Source organism: Suillus subaureus (assembly GCF_016647635.1).
Source record: "Suillus subaureus strain MN1 chromosome Unknown BJ212scaffold_347, whole genome shotgun sequence".
In the NCBI taxonomy this organism is placed as follows: domain Eukaryota; kingdom Fungi; phylum Basidiomycota; class Agaricomycetes; order Boletales; family Suillaceae; genus Suillus; species Suillus subaureus.
In genome coordinates, this window is record NW_024538903.1 from 1 (window position 1) to 16931 (window position 16931).

General features: G+C 42.3%; 2 protein-coding genes across 2 annotated transcripts; one reads left to right on the plus strand and one right to left on the minus strand.

Annotated features, from left to right (window-relative positions):
- Positions 1–318: 318 nt before the first annotated feature.
- BJ212DRAFT_1291627 (uncharacterized protein) lies at positions 319–522 on the minus strand (the record flags this gene model as incomplete). Its single annotated transcript, XM_041332116.1, has 1 exon — positions 319–522. A coding segment is annotated over one exon (204 nt), but the record flags the coding sequence as incomplete, so codon positions are not given.
- An 8001-nt stretch (positions 523–8523) lies between these two features.
- On the plus strand, positions 8524–9174 carry BJ212DRAFT_1306699 (uncharacterized protein; the record flags this gene model as incomplete). The annotated part of the gene is made up of 3 exons (XM_041333826.1): positions 8524–8725; positions 8864–8903; positions 8970–9174. 3 exons carry the CDS (start codon positions 8524–8526, stop codon positions 9172–9174), a joined length of 447 nt encoding a protein of 148 aa, XP_041185180.1.
- Between the last annotated feature and the right edge of the window lie 7757 nt (positions 9175–16931).

The window sequence follows — 16931 nt, forward strand, 5'->3', positions numbered from 1 at the left end:
TTGCTGAGACATGCTAAGGGGCCATTGGTACCAAACATGCAAAGGTTTTCACCATCGCATTGATGTACTCATGACAGGGATTGAATCTTTTGGTGCTTGCACCTGCACCTCAAGCATGTGGTCTTCATCAGTGTCTGGAGCCATTTTTGCCCAAAGTACTGCTTTCCATCGTGTGAAAGACCATGTTGTGAGCCCTGGCAAGACACACAGGGTTCGGACATTGATAGATATCAAGACCCCATGGCCTTGTGTCCTTGAAGTTTGAGTAGGCTAAGACTCAGGTTTTGATGATATGCTCCCTAGTATTGGGTTTGCCCTTCACAGCCCAATATTCTGCGTACAACAGCATGACAGAGTATTGTTCAGGGCATGTTTGTCTTGGTCAAATAATGCTTGCAACGCAGCCCAAATACCCATGTCATACATGAACACATTTTCGACGAAGCAATTGAGTGCAGAGATGATAAGAGCATTGATGGTCGTTACTCCTGCAAAGCAGAAAACAAAATCAAGATATTCCTGATGTGTACAATGTCAGCTACAATGTCAACAAGATTGAAGCAGTCACTGACATTTCTACCAAACATTTCAGGTGTTCGACGCTCTTGCTGACTCTCCCAGTTGAACCACAGGAGGAAATGACAATCCCACAAATGAATGGTCCCACAGTCAAGGTGGTATTGATTTTCCCAATGTGTTGTGAGGTGACCCAGAGATTATTGCCCAGATAGTTATGTAGCAACTAGGCAGAAATGATTAATGACAATATGCACTTCATGTGGTGCCATGCTGAATAACATACTTCATGCACCAGAATTGAATTTGAATTAGCAGCATTTACAGATACCACAAGGTTCCCTGTGGCGGTGTCAGAATGTGTGTCTATAAAAATTAGTAAGTTGCCATGATACTTCATGCTTTCAAGCCATTCGAAATTGGGTGTCATAGCCTTGGACGGTTGTTGCCAGCTTTCAATTTATGTGATGTGATACGCAACTATTCCTGTCTTACTGAATATCCCTGAAGCTTCTACTAGTATCATTCATCATCAGTATATTGATTGTTTCCTGGAAAGGATGTGACACACCAGGAGTGGCTTTCCACATGCTCTATAACATTGTGGACAGAGAAAACCTGCTGGCATCAACATTGACCACCAGGGTAAGCTCATCTGGGGTCATATCAATGCACCCATGATTGCCTTGTGCCTTGGCAATGCAAGCTAATATTCCACAATCTGGATTGGTGCACTTCCAAATGTATGTCCCAATGTCCTGGCAGTATATGCAGTGCTGTGATCAAAGTCAGCATGTACTAATAGTCAGCAGTACAGTACATACCAAGATAGGATCTTGTATTTATTCAACTGCTGAATCAGTGGAACAGAGATTCAATGTCCATCTTCATTTCTGCATCTTCATCTCTGTCACTCAGAATTGGAGTCAACTGTTAATAAGGTGAATTGAGGGACTTGGCATCTGCCTTTTTTTGCTGAAGCTCCCCTTGAATTGCTGCATCTTGTTGCACTCTCTTGGAGGCTCCAGACTTTGGTTCAGGCACTTGTGGAAGAGATTGTGAATGAGATTTGGCAGCATGTTCAGTATGCGTGAAACTTCCACATATAGTCCTTCTTTGTCCATATCTTAAACTTACTGTACAATCTGCAGAAAATGCTGGTGAACCTTAATGTTAACTAAACCTACAGCTACCATCAGATTAATAGACAAGAATCCATTGTTGTTCATTCACCCACTTTTGTTTACTTGTGAAGCTGGACAAACAAAAGGGTCCCACCTGTTACAATATTTCATAGGGCCAAACATCCCAGAATTGCATTGGACTGTGTGACTTCCATGATAAGGTACCAAGTGAACAAAAGAGGTGAATAAACAAAAATGGATTGTGGTCTATTGGTCTGAGGGTAGCTGTAAACTTGTTTGTCGTCCACAAATTTGAACAATGTGAAGTGAGGTCAGCCAGCAGCAAGAATATCAATGACATAATACAAGTGTCAGTTGAATGATATAACCATGTGACTAGTCCCAAATTTGAACAATTGCACCATGTTGAATAATTGCGATTCGACAAGTGTTGAGGACTCACAGGTGTGATGATTGATAAAGTCAATTCACCATACCTCTGGCACATTTCTTCTATCATTAAGCCTGCTTTGACAATTTCAGCACATGATTTTGCAGGCTATTTTTTGACTCACAACATGTCATCCACCATGAATCCAACAAATACACTACTGAAAACCCCATTGTTCTCAACATCAAGTTGCATGGTCTGTTGGTGACACAACAGGTTATGACCAAAGCCATTGAGTTACACATCAATCACAGCAGAACTAAACTAACACTTATCATTGATGCAAAACCAGTGTGTAATTATTGTCTGCCATCTCTCTGAGTGTTGAATGAGATATCACATCATAGTGCAACATTCCACCTCAATACCACAATGCTATGTGGCGCCTTCTTCACCATCGCAACATCTATCAAAGGATTGCCAGTAAGCTAATGGAGTATCTGGACCTGCATGTCACCAAGGACACCTACACATCTATCATGTATTATTACTGCAATATGCTGTTAGCATTTGTGGAAGAAGTGAGCGATAATTGGCGATGGAGCAACAAGTTGTGGTGCTCAGTACACCTAGACTATCATTTCACTATGGCAATACATGATAGTGCTTTTATTGAGCCCATGCAAGCAAATGCACTACGAAACATGGATCATACTTGGGATGATTTTAAATGCAAGAAAATCTACAAACCTGTCCTGGACCATATGTTAATATTACCTATCCCAATCACTGATTGTATGCTAATATAGTCAGGAAGTCACTGTTAACTCATACCACACGCAATTCTGCAATGAGAAGAACATGTGTGGCGTTCCAAACATCAAGCACAAGCATTCAGTAGATGACATGATTACATCCATAATCCAACAAGTGATTCAAAGTACACCAAAGCCAGCAGGGGCAGCTCAGGCAATGAAGGAGGATCACACTCATTCTGAAACCAATGCAGTTAAGGCCACAGTGGGGAAAATAGATTTTGTGATGTCTGACAGCAGATCCTCAGACAATGAAGACAATGATATGCACAAGGCAACCAATGTGACGATCATGTTCAGGCTGGCTTGCTAGGACCCCATTCTGCAATCCCCACCCAGTCTGCACATCTCCTACCCATCTCTGATGTTTTCCCGCTATCTCTGCATCTCCGATGCATCAGACCTGCTTGGAGATCCTGTGCACTTGCCCTACCATGTCCAGTCCAGTCCTGCTTAACCCCACTGGTGCATAGCCAGTTACTTCCCATTACTGATTGAGTAGACAGCATTATTACATGGATTCCCACTGGCCACAGTACCTCATGGCCTTTTACCTACATATTATTGGACCTGCATTTTTGCTACTACTTTCACCTATGGACTCTGGACTTTCACATAGCTAGTTATATAGGGTTGGGCAACCAGAATTACAAACACCACTTAGTAGGAGGGAGAATTCCCTGATACCGGTCACCCCATACCTGTCCTTAGAGTTACCCTTGCCAATATACCTGTTTACCTGCTCTCTTTGACCCGACATGAGTGTCACTCATTCATCTGACGTTCCCTAGCATCTCCAAGCTAGTCCTGATGCATTCCCTCCCTTTCCCTTTCTCTCCTGCCATCTCCACATCTCCACACCTGTGGACCTGATTTCCTGTGCACCAGACTTCATCCCATACCTTCGGACTTGATCTCTGACCTTCGGACTTTTGACCCTTTGTGTAGTACTGATTATTGAACTTGACTAGACAGCAGATCCCTCAGGTTGAACATTCTTGCTTGCAGGTGTAGCAGCTAGGCAGGACTAGTAGACATATATTAGCTAGGTGTTCTAACAACTATCTAGCTAAGTTGTGTTATCCACACCAATTTGGTTGATCTGAAAGAGGATGGATTGAGTTTGCAGAGAAATCAGAAAGGCAGTCATCTCAGACAGGTTTGTTTGTCAATATGCAGGAATGTTACTGATTGTGCGATGGAATATTATCTAGGCTGCCCACATGGCTTCTAGCAGGGATGACAATGTGATTGATATGTCATTTATATCACTCAAGACACAAGAAGTCCACAACAAAGTGAGAATGGCTTGCAAAAGAAATGTACATGTCATCTGACATACACTTCATTCACTGATATTGTGAATCATGCAGGTCCCATGCAAGGCATCGCCCATAGAGGAGGATAAATTCAATCAGGCTGCAGATGTGTTCGAGTCAAATGAGGATGCATGTAAAGGCCAGAGAAATCAGAAAGGTGTCCATCAAAACAAGGTTAGTGTCATGTGCATTGTCTACATGTCTTCAACATCAGTTTATCTTCAGCATACTATTGGAAGTGCAATGTCAGATTGACAATCCAGCAAGGTATGTCTCAATCTACATACATGAACCTCATACCAATTTGGATGGGTCCAATACATCAGGGTCATTCCAACTGTCCATCAAAAAACACCACCACCAAGGCAAAACAAAAGGTGATTACTATTCTGGACTCTGATGATGAGGTTAGTGTATTGATTCAGGAGTAACAATTGATAGGATTCACCCTTTCACCAGGGTACTGTCAGTGAAATCATCATTGTGGCTGACTTGGAGGAGGAGGTAAGCATGCTTATATATCACAAGGAACATGCATGGTCAAGAATGTCTCTCAGGATCTCGATGCAAATGTCAAAATACAGACATCACAAATGGCTATGCATCCACAGTCTGGTGCTATCAGGGCTGACACAAAGGGCAAAGGAAAGATGATCTTACTGTCTGATGATTCTGATGTTTGTTTGTCAATCCATATGTTGATTCACTCTTAACTCATTGCATTAACAAGGTTGAATCTGGTGATGCTGCCTGCCCTTCTCCTCTACAGAGTGCTTGAAATATGACAGAAGTATCAGAACCAACGGTCACATGAACCCCGCTGCCTGCAGGAAGGTCTCAAGTCAGTTTTATATTCACCTACATCTTGCTGGTACATTGACCAATGAACTCTTATGATTTTCTGCAGTGGATATGTAGTGTGATGGATGGACAGTCTCATATAGATCTACCACCAGTCACTGCCGTCAGCTGTTCCTAGATGTTCATCAGCAAATGTATCATCTAACATTATGCAGGAGGATCTTCAACACTTCAAGGACACTGACTTTCCATCGATGTTTGAAGACTGGGAGGAATGGAATCACATTGTGCTTCAGAAAGGGAACTCACAAGTGTTCCTCAAACTTGGGACATGGATCTTGCTTCAATTCAGACAGCTGATGGAGACTCCCATTCATGGGTATGTTGAGGGACTTCTGATTCTGGACCATCCTGCGGCTTTTGACATCAATAATGAGGTGGACTACTGGGAGGCACTCAGGATGACACATCTTTATTCTGCACTGACCCATGTGGACACACATCCAGAGTACCTCTCCCATCTGTTCCACAAACTTGGGAAGGCATCATGTGAGGGTCAGTTGGAAAGTAGCAACCCTGGCTTGAGGCCACTTCCTGAACTGCCAACTCCTGTTCTTAGGTGTGTATTTCCATGCCTAAATTGCACAACTAATTCTCCTTATAGTATGATGGTTAACAAGCAGCTGCCATGGTTGAAGGTTCTGCCATTCAAAGATTTCCTTGACTCTGATGATCCAGATGCTAAAGGTGAATCTGATGATTGGGATGGAGACACATCCATATCATTAGTGCTTGAGGACATGGTGATTTCTGGAATGCAAGATTTATTGGATGAATTGAAGGATCAGGGCATACCAAAACACAAGAGGACCACCTCCACAGTGGTATCACCCCCCAAGGTGACATCACTCAGTTGTAATTACCCTTTTGTGATGATTGTTCCTTACAAATCATATTGTCTCAATAGGCTGACAGTGGTTGAGGATATCTGAAGTGATGTAGGGCCAATCATGCTCAGTCATTCCATCATCCCTCCTCGCCTGTCATCCAACCACCTATGGCAGGATCACATACCAAGGCAGTCAACAGTGGGTCCACACAGGTTGCGGGTGTTCCTATTGAGGTACATTTCACATCAAAACCATGCAGGTCATTCACAATGGCTGATAATGATTGTGATGAGATACTATCAGGATCTGCGACGACATCCGATGCACATGTCATACTTCCCAGTCCTGTGGATGATGATGGGGCTGTCCATGACATCAGTGCATGGACCAAGAGCAATGATAACTCTCGCATGCACATGTCATCTCAGTCAGAGGCTACCAATGTGTCAGAGAATGTTGAAGATGACAGTCAGGACATTGTTCATGCTGTTGACATGGTTGATGTGGAGACTGGAGATGGAATGCGCAAGTTCAGTGCCATATCTGAACCACCCACCAGTCACACATCAAATCTTGATGAAGATGTGAGGGTCCTTGCTCCTTCAACACCAGAATAACTTAATGAATTCTGTAGGAGTGGTTCATGAACATGTCAGGCAGATCACTGGCTCAATAGTTTCTTTCCTCCAGTTGACTCTCCATGCGTTGAATTCATACATTTGTACTCAATCCCTTACTTTCTTTGTTGATCAATCCATATCAGTGTATAGCATTATGAATGGAAAAATAGAGCTTAATGGAATCCTTCATGACTGTGCATGTGTCATTTCCTCAGGACAGATTTGAGTGAATATGAAATGCCTCAGAATGTATCATAGCTCCACTGAATGATGCATTGTCACTCACCCACTGTGAATGCAACTATATAGCACAAATATTCACAATGGTCAAAATACACCAACTTTGTTACACTCAACAATGTTGTTCTGAAACCCCATGCATTCTTCTGCAACATCATCATATATTCTCTGAATTGCCACAGAGAGTCCACATGAGATCAGATTGATTTCTACCCTGGAGAAACATGAAAGAGCAAGAAATAGTATGTGTTTCACAGAGCATCCAGACATTCATGCTTTAAGCCACATAGTGCTTTCCCCATGTGATCACAAACAGAGATTGAGCAACTGTGTGCTTTATAAAACCATATAGCAGATCTAATACAGCTTTTATGCTCTTCCCTGAATGTTCAAGTACAGTGATGTCCATCAATGTGCATCTGTTAAGGTCATACTCAAGGGATAACTAGATCTGAAGGGCTTCGGCCTCAGCTCATGCACTGTGCCCCTTACCCAAGTATTGCCCCTTATTTCAGGAAGGCAAGACTAATGTGTCCAGAAGGTCGGATGAGTAGCATAGTGGATCCGGATGACTTCCAGATGAGGGATAAGTATCATAGGGCTAATCCAGATGAGTCCAGACTAGAAACTAACAGTAATGGACTGTCGGAGACAGAGGCGGATACAGATAGACTATAGGAATCAATCCTAAGTCTTGGAGGGTGACGAGAGTAGAGATACTCAAGTCTGGAGGACAGGAATGAGTAGAACTAAGATGATATTTGAACTGAGGTACTACAGAAAGTTACAGGAGGTTATATACTATAGGTATCTAATGGAATGATCAATCAGCAGAGTCTGAGGCTATGTATGAAGCATATGGATAGTCTATTGGTAAGTAGAAACAGATCACAAATCATGAAATGGAAATGAAACATAGGTAACGGGTCAGGGAGCAGGACAGATATACAGATAGCCAATATACTGGAGTTAGGGGATTTGCTGAAAAGAGACGAGCACTGGTTGTGGATTTGGATGAATTGTGGACCAGACCAGATGAGTGGACAGGATGGATGACAAGATGTTGGAGGGAGATAAGATGTGGATGAGATTGGAGATAAGATGTGGATCGGATCTGAGATGAGATAAGGATCGGATCTGAGATCTGGATATGTGGATATGACAGCATCACTACATTCAGAGTGCATGACATCTACTGAAATCATCAGATATGTAACTGAAATATCTATTGCTCCTACTTGCTTCCACTAGTGTAGAGTGCTTTGTACAGTAGTGTGTCTACCATGAAGGTACATCAGTGGCTCAGCTTATGTCAGCATTGATGACTAAATCCAATACATCTCAATTCTGCCACCATTATTTGGCTTCACTCTGGATCATTGATTCTTAACCATCACTGTATCAAAACCTTCTTTACACTAAAAATAAACAACATTTGAATGTCACATTTGCTCTGTATCATCAATTATTGACAATAGCAATTGAAGAGGAGCCATACTACACGCAATCAGCACCATCTCAATGGACTCTACTGTGATATTTCAGATCACGCCACAATGTGCATTGATACTAAACTTTTGTTGCACAAGCAAGGATGGCAGCAGCGAGAACAAAAGATTTGACTGTGGGACTGTTAGGGAAGGAGGTTAATGAGAATAGTCCACAGGTAACATGGAATGATGGCCACACCACAATACTCCTGACAGTATATGATCATTACAACACCAACATCTGCGCTGCAGTCAACATCCTGATCATCAAATATCTTGCCCAATGTCCAGCCTCAACACCAGATTCACAATTCACCATGCACATATCAAATCTTGACATCCCAATGTTCAAGTTGCATGACATGATTGGGAACTCACTGAGTCAGAATAAGTCTGTGGCACTTAGAGGTATTGGGCACCATGACCAAGATGTCGAGTTGACACTTGAATACCTGGAAGAACAATATGCAATCTCCCCAAATAGGGCTGTATGGATTCATGGTAGCATCAGTCCTCTTTGTACATGCATGGAAGTGACTGAAAGCATTCATAGATGTCATGGCACACTCTATCGATCATACACAAGTCACAAAGCAGGAGTACTGAAGTCCTTCTTTCAAGTGATGAATGATCCAAATGAAATTCAATGTGTTTTAGACATACCACTTGCACAGGTGTTGTTGCCAGACTGTGTGAGGTGAGTCACATGCATCATCATACTCTCACATTAGACATTTAATTCTTAAAGAAATATCAATCACAGCATTGTGCATGGGTGGAATGAAAACACATATGACATCCCAATCACATCAAGTGTTCACCCAGAAAACTTCACAGTCAAGGGCTGGGGGCTTGTATACCATGCTGGATACATCACATATCTGCACCACAATGCTGAGGGGATCTTGATGTGGTTAATAATGGATGTAGGGGTGAAGTTCTGGGTCTTATTATGCCCAAAGGATTGACACCATGATCGCAAGCACCTTCAAGACTTTGCCATTAGGCTAGGCAACTTTACTGAAAATGGGTCTTGGATCAGAGTGCATTGTGATGCTGAAGTGATAACACTCCTCCCTGGAGACATGTTGTAGGTGGTGTTCAATAATGGGAGACATATTCCAAAACACTTTATTATAGAATCATGCTACCATGGCAAGTCCACACCATTTACACCCCAGTGGCATCCTTCACAATGGGTGGTTATTTCTACCACTATGCATGCATGCATCTCACTGAACTGTCCTGATATTGCGATGTAACTGTGGGCAACTGCTTAACTAACCAGAATCTATATCATGCCCTTGTGTCATATCCCATATGCCAGACATACAGTGGCTCAAAAAACTGTCCGCATGTTTTGACATTTTTCACTATCTATGATATTGTGTGAGAATGAACAAATGCCTCAAGGACATGGTTATACCACATTGTAGTATGGCTTCAGGGCTTTCATTTGAGCCCTACACCGTGGGAATCGGTGGAGATACAAGGCTTACAAAATCATGACTCATGTGGACAGTTTTTTGAGCACATATTAAAACTATATAAATGATCATTTATGACACCATAACAATCATGCCACCATTAAATAAATTATAAAGTGGTGTCATTATGTCATTTTAAAACCATATCTAACTATACAAACCAAAAATTTCCATATGTCATGGTTATATTCACCATGAAAGCCACCCCCCCTGCTCAAAGGGATAATATCCTCTCTCTTTCCTATTCTGGCCTCTCTGCTTGTCAAATTTCCTCTAGAACTGGAGTATCCAAGTCCACTGTGGCCAAATTCATCAAAGAAAGTCACACAGACAAGGAAAACTTCTGTGAAGGGTGTCTATCCAAGCTCGCCTCTACTGATAGGAGGGCTATTATTCAACATATCACTACAGGAAAGGCTGATAATGCTGTCCAGGTCACCTATTACATCAATTCCACCATCACATTCCCTGTCTCTTCACACACTGTGAGAAACATTCTCAAGACAGCTCATCTCAGGTCAGTAACAAGAAAGAAAAGGCTCTCCTCTCTATCACACATATGCAGAGAGGACTAACCTTTGCCTTAGCCCATCAGAATTGGATTACATGGACTGGAAGCATGTTATATGATCATATAAGACCACAATAAATAGGATTGGGTCAGATGGCAAGGTATATATGTGAAAAAAGAAGGGTGCTAGTCCTCTCTGCATATGTGTGATAGAGAGGAGAGCCTTTTCTTTCTTGTTACTGACCTGAGATGAGCTGTCTTGAGAATGTTTCTCACAGTGTGTGAAGAGACAGGGAATGTGATGGTGGAATTGATGTAATAGGTGACCTGGACAGCATTATCAGCCTTTCCTGTAGTGATATGTTGAATAATAGCCCTCCTATCAGTAGAGGCGAGCTTGGATAGACACCCTTCACAGAAGTTTTCCTTGTCTGTGTGACTTTCTTTGATGAATTTGGCCACAGTGGACTTGGATACTCCAGTTCTAGAGGAAATTTGACAAGCAGAGAGGCCAGAATAGGAAAGAGAGAGGATATTATCCCTTTGAGCAGGGGAGGTGGCTTTCATGGTGAATATAACCATGACATATGGAAATTTTTGGTTTGTATAGTTAGATATGGTTTTAAAATGACATAATGACACCACTTTATAATTTATTTAATGGTGGCATGATTGTTATGGTGTCATAAATGATCATTTATATAGTTTTAATATGTGCTCAAAAAACTGTCTGCATGAGTCACCATTTTGTGAGCCTTGTATCTCCACCATATCTCCACCAATTCCCACGATGTGGTGCTCAATCCAAAGCCCTGAAGCAGCACTACAATGTGGTATCAGCATGTCACTGAGGTTTTTATGTATTCTCACACAATATTGTAAATAGTAAAAAATGAAAAAACATGTGGACAGTTTTTTGAGCCACTGTAGATCCCATCATATTCCCATGCTTTCCAGACCTATTTCCAGACCCCATATCTGACTCATTCCCAGATCCCCTTCTGCTGTGTGCTCCATATCTAAGCAGGATTAGCTCTGCTATGGAATTACCCCTGAGCTCCAGACCTCCAAATCCTCACTACTAGTCTGATCCATACACCCCTATCCTGTCCACCCTATGCACATTCTGTCCAGCAAGACATCCAGACTTTACCTCCTCTCGGATTCCAGACTACATCCACCACCTCACATATCTCAGTCCTGTTTCTGCCCTACCTTCCAGATCCCCAGATCTCCAGACCTATTCCCACCCTCCATCCGAGATCCTGCACCTATCCCAATTTAGGCATCTTCACCTTTCCGGTTCTTGGTTATCTCTGTTTCCATCTTGCTGATTGATCCTTGTACTAGTTTCATCTCTGAGTTCATTTACTTATATTCCATCTTACTTACCAATGTGTTTCCACATGCTTATACATAGCCTTACTCTGTTGCTTACTGATCCTCTTGGATATCCTCTAGTATATAACCCCTGTACAACTCCTGTAGAGTCCTCAGTCTGAATATCATCTTAGATCTGTCCTCACACCTTAGATCTGCCCAATCATCTTCTGGACTTCAGTCCATCTGAGTCTTGTCCTTTTCCATAAGGCCTAGGGAAGGATTCCCTAGGCCAGAATTCTGGACCTTCAGATTTGTCCCCTATGTCTCTGTCCCAAGTCTAGGGATTGCTTTCCTAGACTGGAGTCTTGCCTTTCTGGCACTTACCCTCTCTCTAGACTTTGGTCCACTTCCTGTCTCTCTGACTCTACCTAAGGGTAGTCTACCTCTGTTTTCTTCTACATCAGACTTTGTCTGATGTAGCCCCTATTCCTTCCTAACCCTCAGACCTCCTGTCCTCCATACTCTGGACCTCCTATCCTTCCATCCTGTTTCCTGTAGAAGTATTACCTTGCAGTGGGAACTCTCCTGAGCACTTCCTGCATTCCTCTGGAATTCTCCTGTGCTCCTCCAGACATTTCCCACGCTCTTCCAGAAGTCCTCCTGCACTCTCCACCAGAGTAGCCAGCCTCTGGAAGTCCTTTGGACTTTGTCAAACCATCATTGGACTTCCTCTGAAATAAAAAGCACATACTTGGGTAAGGGGCACAGGGTATGAGCTGAGGCCAAGCCCCTCTGAGTCAGTCACTCTCTCCCTTGAGCATGGTTCTTAACACCTTGAGACACTGCAACACATGATGCTTGCCATACCACACTTGTCACCTTGAATCAGTAAGACCAGTATGTTATTATTTACATAAATTTATCACTAACAATCGATGATTAGAACTGTTCAAGAGATCATTGCTCACCTTGTGTGTTATGATCACTCAAGGGAAGGCATATAGAGTGAAGAATGGCTCAATATCATCTGTGGTAGATATGGAAACAGCTGGGATCAGTGCTACAATAGCACATGCAATCTCTGGACATCTTAGAGTCACCAATCAGAAGTCCATCCCTGTCTTGCTATACAAAGGGGATCAGTTTGAAAGAGGAGAACTCATTACATGAATGGCACTTGTCCAAGTGTTGGTCCCATTTACTGCATTATAGGATTTGATGTCATCGATACTCCTCATATTCCATTGTACAATACTGACAAGACATTCCACACCACACTATCATCCTCCAATGTCATCAGAAATGATGTATACAAATGTTGGCTATGTGTAGCCTGAGGCAGGAACTTATTGTTCTATCATCAAAGATGCATTCAATGTATCAGTGTTCACAATTGTTGATATCTGGCTGATTCAGTATAAAATACATTGCTGTGATGTAGTGTGTATGGTGAATCCATCCTAAGGCTTTCAAGGTGTGCTCATTGGTGTCTGTTACAATCATGTATGCCCCTATTCATTTTCTCTCTCTTACTGTGTATTACATCATGAGCTGCATGATGCCACTGCTAGACTTATCTTTGACTCATACCTTGTATTACATCACGACCACCATTGCCATCGCTAGATGACCTATTCTTGCTATTGCTTATGCGTCCTTTATCTCTGACTCATATCTTTCTCACATCTGCCCTAAAGTACTTGTAGTTCACTATAAATAGTTCTCTTGTATGCTTTAGTTCTGCACTTTAATCTTACTAGGTTTTACCTGAAACATCCTTCACTTGAGACCTCCAATCTCTTGTCATCTGAACCATACTTTAAGTTGGAAGCACTCCTTCTGACTTAGCTTACACTGAATGCTTGACTTATCGTCTCGTGTAGAATCTCAGCAGAGGTCCTGACTCTTATCAAGTCATCTGTCATTAGAACTATCCTAGTTCATAACAAAAGATTAAAGTCCTCATCAAACCTCTCCATTCAGGGAGGCCCCAGTAGCTCAAAGCAAGACAATCCCTTGGGTTAGAAAGTATTGGTGGGAGAGCAATCTAAACAACGTCCCCAAAGAACCAGAAGAAGAATATCATGAGGCCACAGGTCCAGATATCACAGAAGGCAGACAGAGATAAACACTGTCCCCTGTAACCACTGAACCTGATCGTCACTCAACTACATCAGTAGATGGATTCCCAGAAGAACAGCCACCCTGAAACCTTTTTGCACATCCCAGTATCAGAATGTCTGCTCCTATGTCTACATCCAAGCTCAAGGCCAGAACACCCAACAACTATGATGGGAGCCCTGACCAGGCATTGAGATGGTTGTTTTTGGTGAAAGTATACTTCACTGTTAATGTGTCAGTTTACAATACCAATGAGAGAAAAGTTATTACCATGCTTGCATATATGACTAAAGATAGTGCCATGGGCTGGGCATTAACATTTTACACCGAAGTAGACAACTCCACCTCAAAATCCTACAGAACCTTTGCAAACTTTGAAATCAAGTTCAAAGAAGTGTTTGTGCTGGCAGATGCTGTTGGTACTGCTATGAATAAACTCCAAACCCTGAAGCAGATGGGTGACCTCACTTCCTATATTGCCAGTTTCAGGACCCTTGCCACACAAGCTTCCATAAAGCAAGATGCTGTCCTGATTACATTCTTCAATGACAGACTCAAGAAGGGAATTGGTAATGCCATTTATCAGATGGAAACCATCCCTACGGACTTCAACAAATATGTCCAAGCCACTATCAGACTTGATGGTAATTGGCAACATGGTGTGATATTCCATAACAACAATTGCACAACCACAAAGCCTACCAGTCAATGTTATGTTCTCAGACCCTCTATTGATCACCACAACCCCAATGCTATGGAGGTTGACCACCTCACTGAGGAAGAGAAGACTGAACACTACCAGAATGGCAAGTGTTTCAATTGTCACCAGAAGGGCCATGTTTCCTGCAACTGCCTGAAGAAGAAGAATGGCAAAACCCCTATGCATCACACTGAACCAGCCGAAGAAGATGAAGAAGTCCATCATATCAATGAGGATTTTTAATGTGGAAGACTGGATCGATGTCAGTATCTTCCAATGTACCTATTAGACTTGTCCAAGGTGTAGGAATCAGAAAGGAACTTCATGTTCCTATTTCCCTTATCTCTAAAACCTGTCTGAAAACTGTCAAAATGACCACTGTCATTGACTCTGGAGCCACTGGAACCTTTATCTCCAAAGAATTTGTTAAGCTTCATAAAATTTGAATGCATAAACTCATGAAACCATTCTGAGTAACCACAGTGGATGGAAGTTATGCAAAAGGGGGCACAATCACCCACTACTGCATCCTCATTGTGAAAATTGACGAATGATCCATGCTTGGAAAGTTCAATATCACAAAACTTAGCCATTGTGACCAGATTTTGTTAGGAATCCCTTGGCTGCATGCCATGGATCCAATTATTCAGTGGAAAGCTGAAACCCTAGAACTCTCTCAAACCAAGAAGAGTGATCTGATAGAAGAAGACATTGATACTGAATGAAAGAAGAACAATCTTCCTCCCCTCTTTCAGAAAACCATCAAATCTCTGATTGATAAAACATGGAAAAACTCCCATTTAAAGAAAAAAGAAACACCAGTTGTAGTGCTGCTGAAGGTGCCTCCTGTGCAATCCACACAAATAGAACCACTCCCCCAAGCAACAATAGAAGAAATCCCAGATAAAGAGGCACCCCCAGTTTTACCCAACCTAGACCCCATCCCTGATAATGATGACAACTCTTTTGACACCAAAGACGATGTTTGGACTCCAGACTATGCACTGCCCATACACAAACTTGCTATGTATCATCTCGATGATGAAGAATTTTGGTTGAATATCCTGCCAATGCTACCAAGCTCCAGGTCATCACCAACATTTCTATGGACACCCCATTAACCAAAGATGGTACCAGTGCTGCAGAACAGAAACCCACAGTCACACCCTTGTCATGGCCCACCAAATACATCAAAACCAGTAACAAAGCTCAGCAGTTTGTGCTAGCAGCCAGGTTTGAACAGAAGAAGAAGTCATTTGAAGAACTCGTCCCTTCTTACCTCCATGACTTCACTGACATCTTTGCTAAAGATGGACTAAATCAGTTACCCCCAGAACATCCCAGAATTGACCATTGCATTGATACTAAACCTGGTTTTGTCCCAAAAATGTTCAAGGTCTACCCATTGTCAGAAGCAGAACAAACCACCATCAAAGCATTCATTGATGAAAATGTACAGAAAGGATTCATCTCCAAATCGAAGTCACCACAAGCTAGTGGATTCTTCTTTGTTGGAAAGAAATGTCAGGATTATCAGTATATCAATGACTGGACAGTGAAAATGCTTACCCTCTTCCACTCCCATCGTCCTTGGTCACTCAGTTACATGGTGCTAAATACTTCACAAAGATGGACATCTGTTCCAGATATAATAATATCTGGATTCACTCAGATGATCAATGGAAAGCTGTGTTCACCACAGAATATGGTCTCTTTGAACCTAACACCATGTTCTTTGGCCTCTGCAACTCACACACCACATTCCAAGTGTATATGAACTGCACCTTCCAACAGGAGATTAATGAAGGATGGTTGGTCATCTACATGGACAACATCCTTATCTTTTCAAATGACCTTCCTTCTCACCATGCTTGCACTCGTTGTGTCCTGGAAAGAATTCACGCTGGATGACTATTTTTGAAACCAGAGAAGTGTACCTTTGATGCACAGGAAGTAGAATATTTGGAATGATTATCCATCCTGGTTGTGTCACTATGGACATTGCCAAAACCAATGGTATTTGCAATTGGTCAGTCCCTACTACAGTGAAAGAAGTTCAGTTGTTCCTTGGGTTCTGCAACTTCTATTGCAATTTTGTCCCTCATTACTCCGACATCACTAGACCCTTGATCAACCTCACCAAGAAGACATGGTATTCAGTTGGACCAACTCATGTACTTCTGCATCCACCATGCTTAAGGAATGCTTCCTGAAGCAACCCATGCTACGAAACCCTGATCCCAGTCAACAGTTTGCCATTGCCACCAACACTTTGCTTGTTACTACTGGAGCAGTTCTGTTACAAACTGATGAAAATGGAGTCTATCATCCATGTGGATACCTCTCCAAGACCCTGAACCCAGCTGAAAGAAATTATCAGATCTTTGATCATGAACTTCTTGCCATCATCTGCGCCCTTACCAAATGGTGTCATTACCTTGAAGGAAACCCTCATCCGGTTATTGTATTTATGGATCATAAGAATTTGCTCTACTTCTGTGCCACACAGAAATTGACCCATCGCCAAGCATGTTGGCAACTCCTCCTCTCCTGTTATGACATAGAACTCCATCACATTGCTGG